This window comes from Leuresthes tenuis, unplaced genomic scaffold, assembly GCF_036924035.1.
Source record: "Leuresthes tenuis unplaced genomic scaffold, fLeuTen1.0.hap1 SCAF_3, whole genome shotgun sequence".
NCBI classification, from domain to species: Eukaryota; Metazoa; Chordata; class Actinopteri; order Atheriniformes; family Atherinopsidae; genus Leuresthes; species Leuresthes tenuis.
Window position 1 is genome coordinate 21272921 of NW_027325357.1, and position 19855 is coordinate 21292775.

Here is a 19855-nt window from a genome sequence, read left to right on the forward strand (position 1 = left end):
TCGGTCATCTACCTAATTCTGGGCCCTGCTGAGGATCAGATAACTAGTTAGTTATTTACATTATGCCCTGTTATCTAAGATCTGAGGACTGAATGTGAGGGTCTTTTTCATCCGATTCTTATTGAAAAAGATTTACCCACTTTCAATATCATTTTAAAAGTATCAAGCGTTTTTTAAAATAGAATTTCCCTGATTTGTGAGTAAAATCAGAGTTTCTTTTCAAGTCATTTCAGCTTGGTGATGTTACGCTTGTCACGAGTCACAGCTGTGATGAAGCCTGTTGCTGTATTCATAAAAGGACATTTTTTGCTTGAAGCAGTGACTTAAGTGCTCCGGGCCCTTTATGCCGTTCAGTGGGACAAAAGAGCCGAGATTAATAGAAAACTGGAAACCTGTCATAGTTAGCATTTAACTGCAAGGCTGAAGTGTTTCTCTTAAGGACGGCACATGATTTATCCACTCTGTCCTGCCAGTACCAGCTCCTTTACAGTAAACAAAGGCTGAACTGAAAACCGACACATTGAATCAGTAATGACCAATAATCTGAATGGTTTTGAAGTGTTTTCCTGCTTAGTGGGAACTAGTTTTCGTTGGGTTGAATAGGCTGAATACAAGTGTGTGGAGAAAAGGAAGAAGACAAAGAAAAAAAACAGAGCTGTGAGATTGTGTTTACTTTATTTGGAAACAGTGGATTATTTGAGCTGAAACCTTTTTCCCTGAATTAGTTCTACCAAACAGCCTCTTAACTACACTATGTTAAGGTGAAATACAGTTAAATATTCAGACGTTACAACACAAAACGGATGCAAAAAAAACAGCAGGGGAAGGATTTACTAAAAATAAAACAAAAAAAAAAAAAAAAAAAAAAAAAGATTTCAGCCAGAAATCCCCCCCCCCCTTTTTTAAAAATGAAGGTGACGGCGGGAAAAGCTGCAAGTCTGTTCTCAACTCAGGGACAGCCGGTTTCCACACAGAGGGAATCTGGAGGTTTACAAAAAAACCAAACACATACACATGCGCAAAAAGGGAGAAAAAAAAAAAAATTTCGGCAGGAAAGATGCCTTGCTTGTCTAAGGAACAACTTCGAATAGGGTAGGACACATAATGGGAGATTTCTCGTCAGACACTGAAGAACCGAGTATTTTCCACAGTACATCCGTGCACATTTGTGTTGGTGCAGCAGACATTAACAAACATTTCTGACGTGTCAGAAATAAAACTGGCCATAAATCAGTTTGAATAATAGCAGGTCCTACACAATCAGGCTTCACACACACAAATATATAGATATATATCTATATATATATATAGAATTACAGCTCATGGGAACATTTTTTTTTCCATGTTTAAAGGAGAAAAATTAGAGGGGGATTTTTTTTTTTTTCCTTTTTCTTTGAACAATTTAAAGGGTTTTCACATCATTTCTCATAAAAGTTTATCACGCTCTGGACTTCATAAATACATTCAGCACTCGGGTATGTAGTTTTAATTCTATTGCATATGGACATGATCAATCCTGCCTAAACACAGTCACTACATAAACAAACTACCACAATGTGTACTTAAATTAACATATCCATCACAGTTTTCCCCACGACTCCTCTCATCTTCACGGGCCTTTTTCTTCCTACTTCACACCGATAAAAACATAATTTAAATATAGTAAAAAGACATGAGAGTAAACAGACGTGGGTAATGTACAGTCATTATGCTCACTAAAAACACAGGGCCTCAGTGGATTAGTGTGGAAACTTTCTTGAAAAACTAAGGACTGCGAGCTCAACTAGCCCTCTAAGCCAGGCATCTAAAAGCTCACCTAAAGCGTAGTCACTGCTTGTGACAGGAGGATAATCTCTCTTCACACAAAACCTCAAGATAAACAGGTGTAATATACAGTTAACACAATACTTTAACTGGGTTGGGGATAAAATACGAGCCATAAACAATGATTGAAGGGAAAACAAACATTTTACGTAATACTAAAGGGCATTTCAAAAGACACAAAAATAGTTCAAACAAACACATAAATGAGCTAGAAGTGAAATGCTGTCTTGTTATTAAAAGCAGCAAACAAGTAAGTGACCAACAGGTATTCTACAGTTTAAATGTCCCTTTGTGTCGGTATGCGAGTGATTTTCTTCTTTGCTTAAATTGTATGGGACTTTCTATAAGTAAGGGTACTGAGTGAGGCGCCTGGGGCTTAGCTGGTAGGCACTGTAAGCTTCAGCCCGGGGTGTCACACTAACATAGGGAGAACCAGCAGCAAACGGATGTTGATATGCAGCAGGGAGGCCATGCAGCAGGCTGCTGACAGAATCCTTGCGACTGGCTGAGTCTCTCCTGGAGGACGAGGAAGATGACGTGTATGTGGCTGCATATGCGGCGGGGGAGTGTCCGTGGCTGCTGTGACCGCGGCCCAGCAGCTGCTCCATGGCCTGAGAAGCGGAGGAGAGGGCTGTGGAGGCTGGGTAGGTGTACAGGCTGGTGGCAGCGGCTGAGCCCGACGCCAGTGCAGACACTTCAGGGAAGCTGTAGTGAGAGGCTGAGATGGATGGAGGGAATGTCTGCTGGCGACGTAGAGATGAGTCACTGTGGGATGTCCCCAAGCGCTCCTGAGATGAAGAAACCACCGACTGAACCTGAAAAAAAAGGAGACAAATACAACATGCAATGCATACACTCAGCAATGAGACGGTACAAAAAATTCTTTGAATATCTTACTGCCCATTGCCTGTTTACTTTGAACCCAGTTTTTGACTTGTTTTTGGGAGATTTTAAGCATGATTGTAATGTATTTTAAAAGGCCTCAAAACTTTAAAAATTATTCTTTGCCAGAGGTATTTTGCAACTGCAGACTATGGTTCTGCTGAGGGAGCATTTACAAACAGGTTTTTCCACTTTGCTCTTATTTGCATATTTCTTTTGACTTACATAACTCACTGTTTGAAAGGATTAAACATAACTGGAGACAAGTAGCTGCATGACATCCAACCTGCACAGGGTGATCAGTTGTTCAAAGTAATGTCATATGCCTGAAAGCTGTTTGACATTAAATTTGACATTGAATGTCTGACATTAAGTTTCAGGCACATTTTTCCCATCCAAGGCAAATCATCCTAATGCAACCATTTGTTGCATAACACATGTTATCTGATAAAGCTTCACCTGGCTGAGGTTTAAGGGGTGCGACTGGCTTGGGAACAATCCATGACGATCCAGGCTCTCCCCTGAATTGCAGGGCTGTCTGTTAGATGATCTCTTAGGCTTCATGTAGTTCACTGCAGGTTGAAGATAGTAAGTATTAATAACTCCTGTTAGTTTTGCACATAAGAAAAAGAAAAAGGACATAGGACATGGGTAACTCACCAGTCTCTAAGCGGCCATGTGAAATTGTCCCTTTCTCAGACGCTTGGGTTTTTACTGAAGGTGCCACCACTGCCAGAGACTTGGCCTGCCGTGACGACATGGTGCTAGCTGGGTTAAGTGTGCGAGGTAAGGGAGTCAGGGGACTTGCTGTAGAAGAGTCCGAGTCATGCACGGTTACACAGCTGATGACATTGGTGCGCTCAGTCCGGCTCAGCCCAACACTGTAAAGTGGGAAAAGTGTCACTTCCACGGTCACACTCAGAAAACAAGACGGTTATCGAAACATTTCAGTCCAACAATAAACGTGGTTCAATGCAGAGAAGTTTCTTGTCCTCACCTGGCAGGATGGAACTTCCGCTCATCCTCCGTATCGGTGTCGCTGTGAATCGTGATGATGCTGATCGCTGGGCTGGGTGTGTCGGAGATGACGATTGGCTGGGACAACGTGACCGTGGAGGTGGATGGGGTCACACCACTACTGCTGAGTAAGGATGCAGTGGATATACCCCTAGAAGGAGATAAACAAATATTTTTAAGGAAAAAAAAACTGAGTGAAAAGGCCACGTAGAAGCCTGTTCAAAAACCACTGAACAGGAAAAGCTTCAGAGATCTACAGACCTGTTTCTGTTCTCCCCACGTCTGGCTTTCACTTTTTTCCTCTCCGGTTGCGTTCTGGCTTGGGTTATGTTTCTGTCGGAGTCAAAGGTTAAAAAAGTAAGCATTGTGCACACAAAAAAAAGGAAAAAAAGAGAAAAAAGGGAGGACATGAAGGACAATGGTTATTGTGAGTTAATCATGGTTATGATTATTTTTCATAACATTTGGAACATACAGTTATCCTGAATTTGAATATGACCGCTGTGATCAGTTCTTATGCAAAATGACCACAGATGATACTTAGTAGTAAAGCGTTAGTACCAAAGAAAAAAAACAAAACAAACACCCTGCTTTATACTTGCAGCATAAAAAAATATGACTGAAAACAAGCAAACAATGTGCGCATGAATGCGTCTCGACTGTAGCGGTTGACTGACTCACCGCCAGCTGTGGCCCTGCTGCATGCCAGTGTCCGAGTGGATCGTTTCCAGGGGAGATTCAGTGACATTTGACTGGTGGGCAGAGCTGTGGATAGCCACACCTGGGACCTGCTGCCATGATGATGGTATGAGGATTTGCTGCGTACCTGTGGGCCAGGCCTGCTGAGAAGAATAACAGACACACGCACCTCAGTACATGTAATACAAAGAAGTAGTCAAGTGTGAATCAACACAAACTGTCTGTTTGCTGGTATGGGCCAGACAAATTAAGCCATGCTGAGAAATAAATACAAAGACCGAATACAAAGACGCAAGCCAATGGCCAATATCCTCTACAGGGAAAAGCATATTGCTAAATAAGCGAGCAACCTTTCCCAAGCCATTCCTTTATCATAGCATTCCCCTGCAACAAATCCACAAGATGATTCCATGCAAAGCACAAACAATGAAGCACTGTAAACAAGATCAGATCTAAAGACAAGTCTACAGAGAACCATGGTGCCTGTTAAAGGGAGAAACACAGATTAGTTTAGTTCCCTGATGCCAAACAGTCTGATAATATGTCTTGGGAAAAGGCATGCCACACGTTCTGGGGCTGAAACAGAAGATGTGTGTCAGAGTCAGGCAGGCTGTCAAGGAGGGCTTTTAGTAGATTTTGTAGCTGTAACCTCCTCTGCTGAAACCAAGGGAGGACAGGACAAGAGAAGCTGCAAGCAAAGCGCAGACCAACTCAGCAACACATGCGCTCCATGCCCTGAGCCCACCTAGGGGGAAAAACTGGGGAATGAAAATGTGTGAATGGTGTTGGGAGGGGGTGTCCTTTGGAGCAGGAAGACAATGGGGATTTAGTCAATCTTGACCATATGATTTTGAGTTAAGTTCAGAGATGAAAACAGAAAAGGACAAAGGAGATTGATGTCAGACCGAACGATGGTTTAATTGACCTAAAATTAAGGATTTTGACATCCATGACAAGACCACATGTGGAAATGTGGAACTGTGATGCATAAAACAAAGACTAGCCCCATACAACGTGTGGCACAGAGGGAACGGGACACTTGCACATAAATGAAAGGAAAAGGAGAGCAGGGAAGTAGAGAGATGGCATTGTTAGTGATAGAGGGAGTGCGCATGTCTTTCTTCGGGGGATGTTATCGTTGCTTTACCAGCACTGTGGCTGTGTGCTCCAGGAGGGTGGGCCGACCCACCCCAGTGCCCAGCCCAAGGGGCAGAGAATACTGGGGGGCAATGCCTGCTGGGGGTGGGTGCAAGGTGGCCACCATCAGGGGTGTGCAGGAACCCTGGAGGAGGGAGGGAGGATAGGGAAGGGCAGTGTTAGGATATGATTGACAGTAACGCCCTTCAAGGCTGATGACGATTACGGGAGAGCACATATAAGCAGCTGCGCAAGAGATGCACAAAGGCAACACTGGCCAGCTGACTTCTAAAGAGTACAGAAATAATCCCTCATTTAAGCAATCGCCAATTATCTCGCGGTTTGACAGGATGAATCTCTTGCACTACACATCTGGAATCCACCCCAAATCAAACACTGGCGCTAAGAAGCCTGGCTCAGACGATGATCCAATCAGTTCTGAAAGCAAATGCAAGACGAGGTGAAAAAAAAAAAGCAGAAACCCAATTAGAATAAATGGTACACACTGCATCCTTTGTTTTCATTAAAAAGATTAAAAAAAACAGATGTAAATGCATGTAAGTAACAAAATGTAAAGCTCTCCACACTATTCGGTTCAATCATTTTCAAAACATTATGTGGAACACTGAGAAACTCCGACTCAACCTCCTTACCTATGAGAAAGGAGGAGAGTAGAGTTCTGAGACACAAGCAACAGACAACCATGGCAAAACAGTCACATAACCAGAACGTTATGGTTCGAGAAGTGAAGAGGGACCGCAAGGACTGTGCACCTCGCCTAAATGCACATCCCAATGTCCAATGCGTCTTTGGCCATTGGAGCATGCTGCAGCGTGCATTGGCTTGGTGGAAGTGTTGTGGGGATGCAAGGTCATCCAATGGGCAGTGAATCCCAGAAGAGTGACATGGCTGTGTGGAGCGATTCTTGCAACAGCAACCATTGCAGGTCGCAAATAAAGGTCTGAAGTGGCAATCGGGAGAAATGGCAAGAGGTCAGAGTGCAGCAGACACCCGCATGCCTCAGGGGACACCGCAACTGAAGCCCCAGGGAAAGTGACAGAGGGCGGGCAGCCAGAGTCAGGAGGCCGCCCACTACACACCATCGGTGACAGAAGCAGGTCAGATCATCTGTATGAGAGTCCAGCAAGCAACCTTTGATGCATGTCCAATGTCATGGCTTAGTACTGCTACTTTCATTAGGCATCTCATACATGTACACTGAGGCATGACGAAATAGCGTACATTGACGTTGTAGTGTTACTAATGTGGTTACTGTGACAGTACTAACCATGAAAGACTTTTTGGATGTGCTTAGTGTATCCACGACTGAACAATGGCAGACCGCATATCTACAAGCTGGCTAGATTTTTTCCTGAGATTTTTGGATATTAGGTTACTTCTAAGGAAGACAATGGGAATATATGTGCGTGTGCACATACCTGTGTCAAGTACAAGTACAATACCATAAATAAATTGACCAAACTAGTTGCAGCAACTGTGTAGACTTCTTCTCACTTGTAACGTGACTCCTCATTAAATGTGTGAACATACATCTATTCAGCGCATTCCCAACCAGCATTAAATCCATTCCAAAGTTCCAAGGTTGTGACACTAAGGCCGACAAGTCTCCCCAAAGTGAAAACAAAGAGCCAACAAATACAATATGCTCTGGCACGTACCAACAAGAATGACATAAATTTGTGATCTGATATATAACAACACATATGCACAGTTTACAAACTCTTACCTGTGTAAGCATACTTGGCTGGATCTGCAATGGCTGTGCAGACTGGTTCTGTGGTACCATGGGTACAGAGTTCTCTACCCTCACAGGGAAACTGGAACTCTTACTGGATGACTGTAGCCCTGGAAAACAATCCAACAAAATAAACTCAAAATATAGATGAAACATTGAAGAAGAAGAAGAAGAAAAAAAAAGAAGAGGGTAGGTCTTTATAAATAAATCACCTGGTTTCTTGCTGTTAACCAGGTAATTAGAAGAATTACCTGTTAGACTGATGTGTTGGGACTGGCTGGGGATAAGATAAAAGCAACAAAGATGGCAGCTGTTTTAGTCTTAATGCAACTGTAATGTTTACCTTGGATAGTGGAAGGTGGACAGACGATGAGGGTCTGCTGGAAGGGTTCTGTCTGGCTGCACAGCCCAGCAGGACGTGTTGGAATAGGGACGCTCTGTTGAGCCAGCCCAGGAATGTTGATGGTTGCCTGCTGGTAAAGAGCTGGCTGATAGTTCAGCAAAGGCACAGCACCCCCTGCAGAAGGCACCTGTGGAGGCAAAAATGCAAGTTAACACTACACTACGATTACAGGTCCATAAATACAGTATGTTAAGTAAGAAAGAAGGAAGAGCGTATACTACACTATTCAGCAGAGTCGGTCTGTGACACAAACTTCTAAAACTTTTCCTGATGACATTTAATGTTACTCGTAGTCTGGTGGCAGTCGGGTATATCAGCGGGACAATAATCCGTGTAATGATTTAACCTAAAAATAAACTGCTCAGGAGCAGCCTATGAGTTCTGCCTCTGTTACTATGGTGATCGTCATACTAATAACTGACTTTAAGCTCAACAAAACTTGCTCGGCCCCTAATCTTTCTCAGCTGTGCAGCCCCTAAGATCTGGCTGTTGCAATTTATTGTACTTACCTTTGTTCTTTACTTTAAAAATACTCAAGAATGTATTTCACAACATGCTACACTTTTTTCTTTCAAGTGGTGAGAAATTGCGTGCATTCTGCTCTCTTTTCAAAAGAACAGCAGTCAGTGTGTGTTTGCTCAGGCCCTCTCACACACATTTGTTGTTTATTATAGCAACACACAGCACAAGAGCAGGCCAAATTTAGACCCTGCATTCAGAACAGGCTCTGCATCCGTGTGCAAGCGTTTCCCGGTGAAGATGCTGATGATACCTGGTTATGCTGGTTGAGTTGGCTACTGAAGGTAACTGTGAGGTTGCCCGATGCAGCGCTGGGAACTGCATTGGTGGAGTACAGAGATTTGCCAGTGTCATAAGAGCTCCGGCGCTTGCAGATCTCCATGTTCTGGAAGCACGACTTCACACTGGAAAAAATTGAGTGGAAGTATTTAATAAATTACATTCACACAAACACTTTCCTAAACTTATAAACATTTGTAGCATAAATCAACACTTACTGGGAACTATGTGGATAGTCCATTAGGTGGCTCATTGTGACAAAGGGGTGGCCGAGAGTTTTCGTAGGTGTGATCCTTTTGTCTGCATCGAGACGAAGCATTCGCTTTAGGAGGTCTATAAACTCTCGTCTGTCAGCTTTCTCTGCCAGCATGTCTGTCCCCTCCAAGTGAGAGGACAAGTTCACCTGCAGTGCACAAAACAACAAAAAACTGTAAACAAAAAGCACTGAATATTTCATTAGAATTTTCTAGTTTGTGCACTTAAGAGTCACATACCTGCATCATGTCATCCAGACAGTTAAAGATGTACTTCCTGGCTTCCTTAGATTTGATGCCCATCTCCATCTCATGCTCTGCTGGAGTCTAGTTAAGAAAACACGCAACATGTCTTTATCTGTCATGATAGAACTTTTCTTACAGTTAAATGAAGAAATAAAATGAAAATTTCAACGCAGCACCAAGTCTTGTTTATTGCTAAGCACTTTTTGGAATACACTCAGAAATATTTTTCACAGTGGAACTGATAGTCACATACTCTGTAGGATCAAGAATGACATTTAAACCTTAAGCCTCCAGAGAGGGTAACTAGAGTCAGGGCCTCGATTGAAGAAGCGGCTGGTCTTAGTCCCGGCGCTCAGTAGGTACTCAGCAGGAAGGCCTTGAGTCTGAGAAATGTAGCGGATCTGGACAGAGACAAGAAGCTTTAGTCTTTTCCAGACATTTTTATCAATGAACAGAGAAGGCCTTGGAAATGTTAGCAGAAGCACTGACCTGGTCGTACTCGGAGGCTCCTGGGTAGAGAGGCCAACCCAGAAACAGCTCGGCTATCACACAGCCTAAAGACCACATGTCAATGGCTTCACAGAATGGCAGGCCCAAAATAATCTCCGGGGCTCTACACGGCAAATTAGACAAGACTACTAATGAGAAAACAGAAGCTCACTCCAAATTCAGTGACATGCCTCATCAATCCAACACACAGCCAAATTTCTTGACACCTACCTGTAGTACCGAGACTGTAAGTAAGTTGAGCACACTGCTTTGGACACATGACTTGCTGAGCCAAAGTCAATAACCTTCACCCTGTAAGGCTGTCTGAGAGGGTCGACCAGCATGATGTTTTCAGGTTTCAGGTCTGCATGAATTAATCCCAGGCTCTTCAGTTTCATCAGTGCTGTAGCCACCTAAGGATACAAACCCAAAATATTAGCCGGGCTGGCATACAAAACAGCGAAAACAAGAATGAGATTACCGTTAGCCAACCTGCTGCAGGATGGGTCTGATGTGCCGTAGGGGGAGCGGGCTGAACTTGCTATGCTTGAGAAAGTCATACAGATTCTGTTCGAGCATCTCAAACACCAAGCAGGTATGACCTTTGTGTTGGAAGCATTCATACGAGCGCACAAAGTTATACTCGTCAGCATTTTCCGCACTCAGTCGGTTCAGTATACCCACCTTAAAAAAAAAAGAAAAAGAAAAAAAGAAACAATTTCAATCTGTTAACAAGAAATGCTGGTTCACTTATTTTTTCATGTCAGAGAAATGCACAGTCAAATTAAACAACTTCACATCAGCTGCATTTAACATTTAACATCCCAAATCCCCCAAATAGCATCAGCTGGAGGAATCCGTGTCAAAAGTATTAGATGATGTACAGCGGCTCCCTCGTCTTTAAGTGTAGTGTTGACAACCCAGCTGCAAATGTTATGGTATTAAACAAAAAGCTCAGATAATATGTTCTAAACCATTCAACTCTGATGAATTTGATGCAAAGTGACATTTTGAAGGGGTTTCTAAGCCTCTTGGGATAATAATTTAATTATTCTTTGTATAAAACTACCTTTATATGCACTTTGGAACATGTTATCACAACAGTTTCCAAAGTCAAGACATGAGAAAAAAATGTTTGCACATCACGTTTAAAAAGTCTGATTACCTCAATTTGGCCTTGACGGGCATATGAAGGGTGGTTTTTCAGAATCTTGATAGCCACAATCTCATTGGTGCCCCTCTTCCAACACTTTGCCACTTGTCCAAATGTGCCCCTTCCAAGAAACTCCAGCACTTCATAGCTGCAGGACACGGAGCAGAGGATCTCGTGCTGCACAAGCTGATAATCCCCCTCACCATTGGAGCTGCTGCTCTTGGTGGTTGGAGCCGAGTGAGGTATAGACTGGCCTGTGCCCCCTCCTCCTCCTCCACCCGTACGAGTGGAGTAAGTTGCTGCAGGAGCTGAGAGTTCCTCTAATATCTGGACACTGCCACATCCGCTTCCGCTGCCTTCACTGACCTCCTCGATCTTTCTCTTCTGCCCGTGTCTTTGGGCCTTTGTCTCAGAAGATGTCTCATGGTTGTAAGAGGATGTAGTCTGCTCAGTGACACGTCGACTGGATCCTCGAGGAAGACTACCAGTACTATCAGCTGCACGCACCACCACTTGACCCCTGGAGCCAGAAGCTGAAGGAGGGAAGACAAGGGATGGCGCAAAGGGTGGTACAGCGATGGCTGGGGTAAATGCGTATGCCGACTGGCCTGCTATGGAGCTATAAGCTTCAGTGGTGGAAACGTCCCAAACATTGCTCTCCACCTTCAGCTTTTTAACACGGCAAAAGGCACTGGAGGAGATTGATGGGGGAGAGAAGACTTGGAGCTGCGAACTCATGGCTGCAAGGAAATTGAGAACAATTTAGTTACCTGTAAAAGGATCGACTACAACTAAAGAACATTATCAAGCTATAAATATATAATATATAGTATAAATATATAATATATAAATATATAATATAACAATAAGTCTTTGAATAAGCGTGAACATGCCCAAAATTAAAACCAAGGACAATTTGAATGAATAGGACCAACTACTTTGTTACAAAGTAATTATCTGCAGGGAAACCTTGAATCCCGACATTATGTGGATGCCCCTTTTACAAGGACCCTGCACCAAGAAACGGTCACAGATCAAGCTCTCATCATGTGCCCTCAAACAGCAGCAGCCTCCCCGTCGCAAGATAAATACAAAGCACAATTCAGCAAACATGACAGTGTCCAAGGTGATGGCGAAGCAAATAACCTCCTCAGATCGCAAGTGTATCAACCATTTAGAAATCTGAGAATATGGCAGCCAAAAGGCTCCAGCCACCATGAATTGGATTTAGTGAGTATAGAAAACTGATGGATGGATTTTTTTAAAGGGCTTTTTTTTACCTTTTTAAGTTTAGTTAATGGACCTAACAAACAGACTTTAATATCAAGTTATACATGCCTTACAATCCAGGTCTTAGAAAGCTATCTAATAACAACAAATTGTAACTGTCAAAACTATAGCATCTGTGTCCTAAAACTTAATACAAAGAATAAATCAAGGTCTAGTTACACTGAGGGCAACTGCAGCCAGATAGCAAAGTACTATGCACAATTGGAGAAATACAGAAGCCATAATGGTTTACATGATTAGAAAACTGAATATGAAATAAGGGGGAACATGTGTTATGGGTTATAACATATGGGTTATGTCCTCAGAGCTTTAATGGTTTCTTTTATGAATACATTATCAAAAGGATGAAGTAGATGTCTATTCAGCTTAAGATGAAGGCGACCACTTGTGTTTTCTCCATCAGCATCACCTATTTTTGTTGTCGTCTGTATGAATTCAATTCAATTTTCTGATAATGCTAATTAGTGTTTTGGTCGTGTATGATTTTGGTGAGAATGTGTCTGGAAATGTGATGAAATGGGTATCTGATAATGGGATATTAGGCTGAAATATTTCCTAAAACAGTAATTGGCGAGCAATAACAGCTTAGAGGAGCAGAAGTGAAGGCCATAAATAAAATAAATTACAACAACGCTATTTATACAGCTCATACAGTGGCTTTACATACATATATTAGATAAGTTTCGGTAGAGACAGATACTGTCGGGGTTGCTATTGGGCAGCTGTTTTAACATTTTTGTGAAAAAGTACCAGATCACTGGCAAAACACAAAGTTACACGTTGGCCTGTCAATTGTTAGCCGTTTGGAAACGTATATAGGCGGTCGAAACAGTCAGAATTTAAGATCAAATCAACGAAGTAAGATGATCGCTTAACCCGATGATGCTAACATGCTAACGCATTAACTTTCCGAAAATATGGCATTAAATAATCAGCAACTTCACGAGCAGATATGGGGTTGAGAAACGAACAGATTCACGAATCTCATAAGGAAATAAAGAAATATTTATAACATACCGGATTTGACGTTAGCACAGTTTAGAATCACTGCGTCGTCCAAGATTTAAATCCCACTGCGATATGCTGGAGCAGTTATCCAATTAGCCTCCGCCAGCTAACATCTCATGCTAGCTAGGCCTGCATTGTTTCTTCAGTCGATGGTGAGCTAGTCAACATTACAGCGCCGAGTTTCCGGAAAAAAAAGATAAAAACGTCGCATTATATTACTAAGTTAAACATTAGTTCTAAAATATGTACATTTGGTAATTAAAATATCACTGCATCGTTTCTAAAATCGTCTCTTTGAGGCAGCAAATTCCACTTTTCTCCGGAAGAAACCACGTCCTTATATCAGCTGCGAGTCTGACGTTATTTCCGGTTGTTACCGTAACTATCGTAAATTTGTGAGGCCTTCGACAGAGATAGACGCTATTTACTCAACAGACCCGACGTTTGATAAGCGTTGTGTACAAAAAAAACCAACAACTTTCATTTAGACCAGTTAGGACTCATGCATTTCCAAACAGGTGAATCGAGTTGTATATGCGGTCCGTTTATACATCAAATAGAAAGCTGATCAGCAGTTTTACGGTAACACGAAATTGGCCTGACGTAGATACTGGTAATTTTCCAGATTTCATTGGAAAGTTTTGTTTCCCAAAACTGTGCTCCTATACTGTGCGTAATAGATATTTTTCGTCCCCAACAGAGTTTTGAAAAGTAATACTTGGGTTTCACGCAGTAGCTATCCGTGCAGTGAATTCATTTATAGTTTTAGTTTAAGGTGGTTTTGAATGTTTTTCTTTATTTTCCTTAAAAGTGAGGAAGAAGTTTCCTGATAAAAGGATCCACCTTTCAGAAAGTATGATCTTATTTTGCCGTGCAGAGTAAAGGCGGCAAAGAAGATCCTGCATCTTTCTTGAAAATTTAAGCTTCACTTGCAATATTTCTTAGTGACGTTATTTTTTAAAAAATTATATTTAATTTAGTTTCAAAGTTGTTGTTTTTTCCCCCTCTTAAATTATGTATACATTACACTTTTTGAATACTGCTTGTTTTTGGACACAAGTTTGTTTAGTTGAATCGTAATTTCTCACCAATACCACCTCCACTCTTACTTGCATTGCAACATACACTGTATGTATATTAGTTAATCTGAAAATTTAAATGAAAAGACCCAAAACCAGTTTTGTCTGTTCATTGACTGTAATTGGCACCTTTCTTTTGTTTTGTTTGGAGTAAAGTTGGATGCCATTTTGAATGCAACCCACATCAACAAGGGTCCTGCCGTCTTAAAACTCACATGCACAAATAGTAAAAAAAAATGAAAAAAGGGATGACATTAGAAGACTGAATTGTTAAATCTTTTTATTTTTGATCTTTTTAGAATTTCCTTTTCTTTTTTATCAGAGTTAAGCATTACATCTACAATTAGTATTTAAGTAGACTCCATCCAAAGTGACTAACAGCTGGGGAGCAATAATCAAGTCTCATTACATGCCTTAGTTCATGGTTATTGCTTCTTTTCAAATTTATTGCCTCCAAAATATCCAAGCTGTCTTGTTGCAATTAATTTAATTGAGAGTACAGTCCAAATACACAAAACTGCCAGTCTACTATCATCTACTTTAACACCTCATCCATCTTCACCTTGATTTGTGCCTAAACCTCAGGATAAGGCAACAGTTTGAGGTATTTGAAAAAGCAACCATCTCACACAGCACCCAGAGGTTTTTGAGATAGATTTTCACAAATGAATGTTTAGGAAATTGCATTTTTGGGACACAGCCCAGAGTGCGGAAGTTATCACAGAGCATGTAGGCCTCAAGCAGGTACTACAACATTCTCATTTAGAGCCCAGAAAGTCATGAATAGCAGGCAAAAAATAAGTTAAAGTGCAAATTTTCTTTTTATTCTGATTTCATTTTACAGCAGAAATTATGTAAAGCATTCAGAAGACATATTCCACATATAAGGGCAATATTCAAAACACTTTGCATGGCCTCAGCAACAAAATATTCTTTTAAAAACATCAACAAGTTAGTGATGCTCGTGCATGCATGTTTGTAAAACAAACAAAAAGGAAGTCAAAACTAGGCTACAAAAAAGGAGGAATGAGAGACTGAGATAAGCATGGAGAACACAACAGCAGGCAGGGTGGGAATACAGCAGGAGATGAAAGAGAAAAGGGAAGACAGGGTGAAAGAGGAGGAAGGCAAGGAGAGGTCTAGCCATAGATTATCTATAAGGGTCTACCATTCTAGCATGCAATGTGGTGTTTGGCCACGCCCTCCTTAAACAAGGCCCGAAAGGTTATACCATTCATTTCTAGGCGGACTTATGAGTCCATCCTTGCATATGTCTATCTGTCTACTAAGCCAACATTTGTTTCTTTTTTTCTCTGTTATTTGACCTTTTCTACACTACATACTCTATTTTTAACTGTCACCATCCTCTCCAAAACACGAATATATTGATGGATTGTGTGTGGTCGTATTCTGTGCGTATTGTGTGAGTTGGTGAGCGCAGGCATTTTGTTGCTGTCTGTGTGACTGTGTGTGTGTGTGTGTGTGTGTACATGATATGAAAAGGAGCTCAAATAAGTGTTCTTTAGCTGTGCTGATGTGAGAGGATGAGCAGTTTAAGAAGAGGTTTAAGTGGTGTTGTATGAATGATCCTGATGGCTCTGTCCTTACCATGGCTGTCTCTCAGCATGATGAATATTCAGAAAACACGTGGGACACAATGATCCAGTCGATCTCTTTTTACCTTTATCATTTTTTCAAAGTGATTGAGGTCCATTCCCTATTTTTGATTTTGCTTAAAAACTGCCCGTAGTAAGAATTTTGTATATTCAAGAAAAGAGCAATTGTATAAATATATTTAACTATTACTTACTTTGATTTAATTTATATTCAAGTTATTTGTCTATAAAATAAGGGGTTTGGAGGTGTTTCTGTAGAAAATTTATCCAAGATTGAGATTTGTAGCTTCACAAAATAAGACTGGATTTTAGGAAAGACTGTCGAACATAAGCAGACTATAATTTGTTGGTACTGATTAATGAATAGACAACTGGCGTATCCCAAGCTTTGCACACATACATTGGCACACTGAAATGTACACTGTTACCAGTTGTGGTACACCTCTGTACCAGCAGTCATTACACTCCACATGCCCTCTCCCTGTTCTTCAACCCTGAGTAAAATCTAAGGGAGAGATTTCATTGTTCCCAAAGACTTAAGCACACGAGAGAAAGAGTGTGGCCGATTTGTGTGTCCGTGCGTGCAAGCTAGTACGTGTACATTTGTGTCTGATAGTGTGTGTATGTGTTTTTCGTGATAATGTGAGAGACAGAAAAAGATAAAGAAATAAAATGTTTGTGGTAGTTATTTAGTCTGCCAAAAACTGCCCTGCTATGCTTTCATTTCACTAATTAATATCACCAGAAAAGTCATTTCTGGGGAAAACAGACAAAAGGAGAGAGAAAAAAACATGTCCTCCCAACAGTGATAGTGCCTCTCACACATAGGCAGTATTCAATGGTTTTCTTCTGCTAATACTGCAAAAAATGCACACAGAGGTGGGTCATACACTGATACCGTCGTTTTTGCTCGTTCCAAGAAACAACACCTTGCATCAATCTGGCCACGAGCGTCCATTCATTCCAGACAAACAAGAGCTTCTAACTCAGAATCAGATCGAGTTTTAACACTGTCCAGTCCATTTCTAACACGCAATTTAGGAAAATAAAGAGGTAAATGGGAACCTTTTGGAGGACATGAAATAGATATTTCCTGATATTTGTTCTCTGTTGTTGAGCAGGCACTTTCTAAACAGAGGTTTTTTTTTTTCCAGAAGTCTAAAATACGTGTCGTATAATTACGGCAGTCACAATGAGGAGAAAAATGAAATTCAGTCAAATGAAATGTAAAACGTGGGTAAGAGACATTCTGATAGAAGATGGGAGTTTTGACTGGAGGCCAGGCTGGATCCACTGCGGGTGTGATTGATGGTCTTGATAAAAGCTAGTACTGTATGTTGCTGAAGCACAACTAGCAAAGTATGTAGCACCCTCTTCCAATTCATTTCTTTTGGGTCATCAGTCATTGCATTCACATTTAAACATCATAGTCATCATCACCATTGGCATCATTTTCATCATTGCATCATCATCACCATCATCTACAAATAAAAAAAAAAAAGTCTGCCTTCGACAAACTTCAGAACTTGTAGGTCTACGGCTGAGCTAGTACTAGATCTCATCTACTGTTTAATGTCGGTGTGTGCTGCCCCTGTGAATCTTACTGATATCTTTTGGGTAATGGCTTCCCCCACATAACATACTGTATTGTTAGGCAAAATAGCATTCATAATAATTGGCACTACTGGCAAAAAGGGTTTAATTTTTGCTAGCCAAGAAAGAAAAGCACAAAGTGTAAATGTTTTGTCTGAAAGATCAGTTTCAGCTAACTTTGTTTTCCCACTTATTATTCTAACATTAGATTTTTCAGTTGCATGCTTTAACAAAATGTTCTTTTCAGTAACATTTATACTGGATAGTCTTAAAATGAAGCAGTTAAAATCCTCTCACAGTCCATAGCCACTAACATGTTCTTTTTGCTGTTTCTTTGTCTTAAATCTCATGCACATTACTCCGTTTGTATCTACATTATTTACAAGCAATACAGCCGTCCTGTGTACCCAGGTCTCTGTCTAAAGTTCTCATTATGGGAGTAAAATAATTTATAATCTTAAATACAGTCCTCTTATGAAAAAGTTTCAGGGTCCTCATATCCCCTTACCTCGTCAGTTTATATACAGAAATATGCAATAGTCCAAAATATGGATTTTTATTGCCCGTATGGGCTAATATGGGGACCAATGCCCTGAATAGGGGCAGGTATAGGACCCATGTCTTGTACAGAGCAAGCATAGAGACCTCTCAGAGTCAAGAAGAAGTCAAGGCAATGGTATGTGACTCTCTCCTCAAAACCACAGTTAGGATTTAGAGGTTCACGCAGAACAAACTAACAGAGACATTTAACCATTGGAACATGTCATATTTTTATCACACGGGGTGGAAACCAGTCTCAAGCTAAACCACTCTTGAGCCAGTTAAAGAAATAATTAGACCCTTAAATAAATACATTTTTTAAAAAAAGCACCCAAAATAAGTCATTTGTCCTTACACAGTTCACATTACACAGGGCAAGGATAAGTTAATGAAGACATAAGTGAGACACAATTACACATAGAAATACAAAAGAAACAACACTAAAGCAGTTTGGCAAGCATGCAGGAGCTCATAGCTCAAACACATGCATTGAATTGAACAAACACTGACACACCACGTCGGGCGAGCAAAATGCTGCCTCTAAGAACGACTCCTTACAAAGTCCATGTAACAAATTAAGACATCGTTATTCAGACCACTTCCCTTTATCTAACAATGCCCCTCTTACATTCAAGTGCAGTTCCTCCCCTTTTGATTGGGTGACAGTTTAATAGGTTTGTAAGCCTGTGAGTCAGGGTGGTTGATGATCTTGTGAAATACTTTATCAACAGAATGATTTGCCACTGTAGCTCAGGATGATGGAGAGGAGGAATAAGCGAAAAAATCTTGCATGCAAATGCAACATAGAAGTGAGTTTTTTGGTTTGTGTTTTCTTATTCTTTCATGGATTTCTGTTTGGATACAAAACACAACAGGTTTTGCGTATTTTCTGCATGTCAAAGTTGCCTTTCTCTTGAGCCAGCTGTTCTTCACTGGAGCCTTTCAGCACATCCAGCTGCTGCCTTGAACAGCGGGGTGTCATCTGCAGGCGCTTCCTCTCTTTCTCTGGTCTGACTCGTTGACTTGCTCTTGCAAAGAAACATACCCATGAAGAGTGCAAAGAATGCCATGAGGTTAATGTGATGGCCTCCCAGTGAAACTGTGGAGGAGGATCAGTGCTGTGGGCAGAGCCAGGTCCCTGGGCTCTGCCCAACAGTCTGTCTGTCTGTCTGAGCTGCCATGATGGACACCTATCCTGTCCTCAGTCTGTCTGGGAAGAGTTTTTTTTTTCCCCCTCTTGGGAGAAGAGGGTAGGGTGGGTGGAAGATAGGAGGAGGAAAGGAGAGGGCAAGAGAAAGGAAATGGAAAAGGGAGCGAGTTGGGAGAGAGTGTAGGAGAGAAGAAGATGGAAGGGGGAGAGTTAATAAATTTGCTCACAGGCTGAGGGTGCTGTGTGCAGGGCCTGGCAGTGGGCTCTCAGGACCCCTGGCCTTTCTCTGCTCTCTGGCCCTGAGGAAAACCAAAAATATATTGGAGACAGAGTCAGAGAGAGTACTATGTGAGTGTCTATGTATGTTACTGTCTGTCATTGAGATTATTCCATTCTTACACCCAAAGGCTATACTAAGAGCAAATGCAGTAGTTATCCATCAAACTTACATCCAGCGCACACACACACACACACACGCACACACCGTCCTGTTATCTTCCTCACCCATCAAGGCATACAAAAGAAGAATGGCAGGCCAAGCAACACCCAAACGCCCTTTGTGAAAACAATCAGAACATGCCCCTAAGAAATCCTTATGCTAGAAATGCTTCTTTGTCTGTCAGTCATGCACTGATATCATTCGGCAGTCCTCAGAGGGAGACAAAGAGAGATAGGGAGCGAAGAAAAGAGCGAGCGGGAGGGAAGGGTGATAATCCAGGATCTCCTCTCCCCCTCCCTCAGCTGACATGCAAACAGGCACCAGCCTCCGGGAGAGAGGGAGCAAGAGAGGGCTCACCTGTTTTAGAGGCCTATGGTCCATCAAGGGGCTTCACCGGAACAGCAAAACAACACCAACTATTAGCACCACTGTAGCGGGTGTAGGTGTGTGATAGTGGGCTATAAGTTTGTGTGTCATGTGTA

General features: G+C 41.6%; 2 protein-coding genes across 5 annotated transcripts in view; both read right to left on the reverse strand.

Moving 5' to 3' along the window:
• Positions 1–1459: 1459 nt before the first annotated feature.
• On the reverse strand, positions 1460–13317 carry LOC140303670 (homeodomain-interacting protein kinase 1-like). 4 transcript variants are annotated; one of them, XM_072382522.1, is made up of 18 exons: positions 12966–13317; positions 10671–11398; positions 9998–10189; positions 9737–9918; positions 9506–9629; positions 9298–9417; positions 9011–9097; positions 8735–8919; positions 8491–8641; positions 7659–7845; positions 7307–7425; positions 5570–5704; positions 4405–4562; positions 3985–4056; positions 3704–3874; positions 3367–3587; positions 3166–3278; positions 1460–2639 (listed from the first exon to the last, which is right to left on the reverse strand). In XM_072382522.1, the coding sequence occupies exons 2-18, from the start codon at positions 11394–11396 to the stop codon at positions 2166–2168; spliced, it is 3417 nt and encodes a 1138-aa protein (XP_072238623.1). In that variant the 5' UTR covers positions 11397–11398; positions 12966–13317; the 3' UTR covers positions 1460–2165. The 4 variants fall into 4 exon arrangements, with proteins under 4 accessions (XP_072238623.1, XP_072238622.1, XP_072238625.1 ...); XM_072382521.1 differs by having other exon boundaries at positions 4405–4565; XM_072382524.1 differs by lacking the exon at positions 5570–5704.
• Positions 13318–14348: 1031 nt separating this feature from the next.
• LOC140303671 (calmodulin-binding transcription activator 1-like) overlaps positions 14349–19855 on the reverse strand; it is a 52044-nt gene continuing 46537 nt past the window's right edge. Inside the window, exon 21 of the mRNA XM_072382525.1 lies at positions 14349–19233. Within this exon, the coding sequence (XP_072238626.1) occupies positions 19158–19233 (76 nt within the window). The 3' untranslated portion in view covers positions 14349–19157. The remainder of the gene's footprint in view (positions 19234–19855) is intronic.

What these genes read in the sequence shown, in the direction of transcription:
- LOC140303670 (XM_072382521.1), bottom strand. Translation starts at nt 11,396, where the DNA reads ATGAGTTCGCAGCTCCAAGTCTTCTCTCCCCCATCAATCTCCTCCAGT. An exon ending in CCCGTCAAGGCCAAATTGAG is followed by an intron (nt 10,190 to 10,670) that starts GTAATCAGACTT and finishes TTTTTTTTTAAG; the next exon opens with GTGGGTATACTGAACCGACT. An exon ending in AGCCAAGTATGCTTACACAG is followed by an intron (nt 5,705 to 7,306) that starts GTAAGAGTTTGT and finishes TCCCTCCTCCAG; the next exon opens with GGTTCCTGCACACCCCTGAT.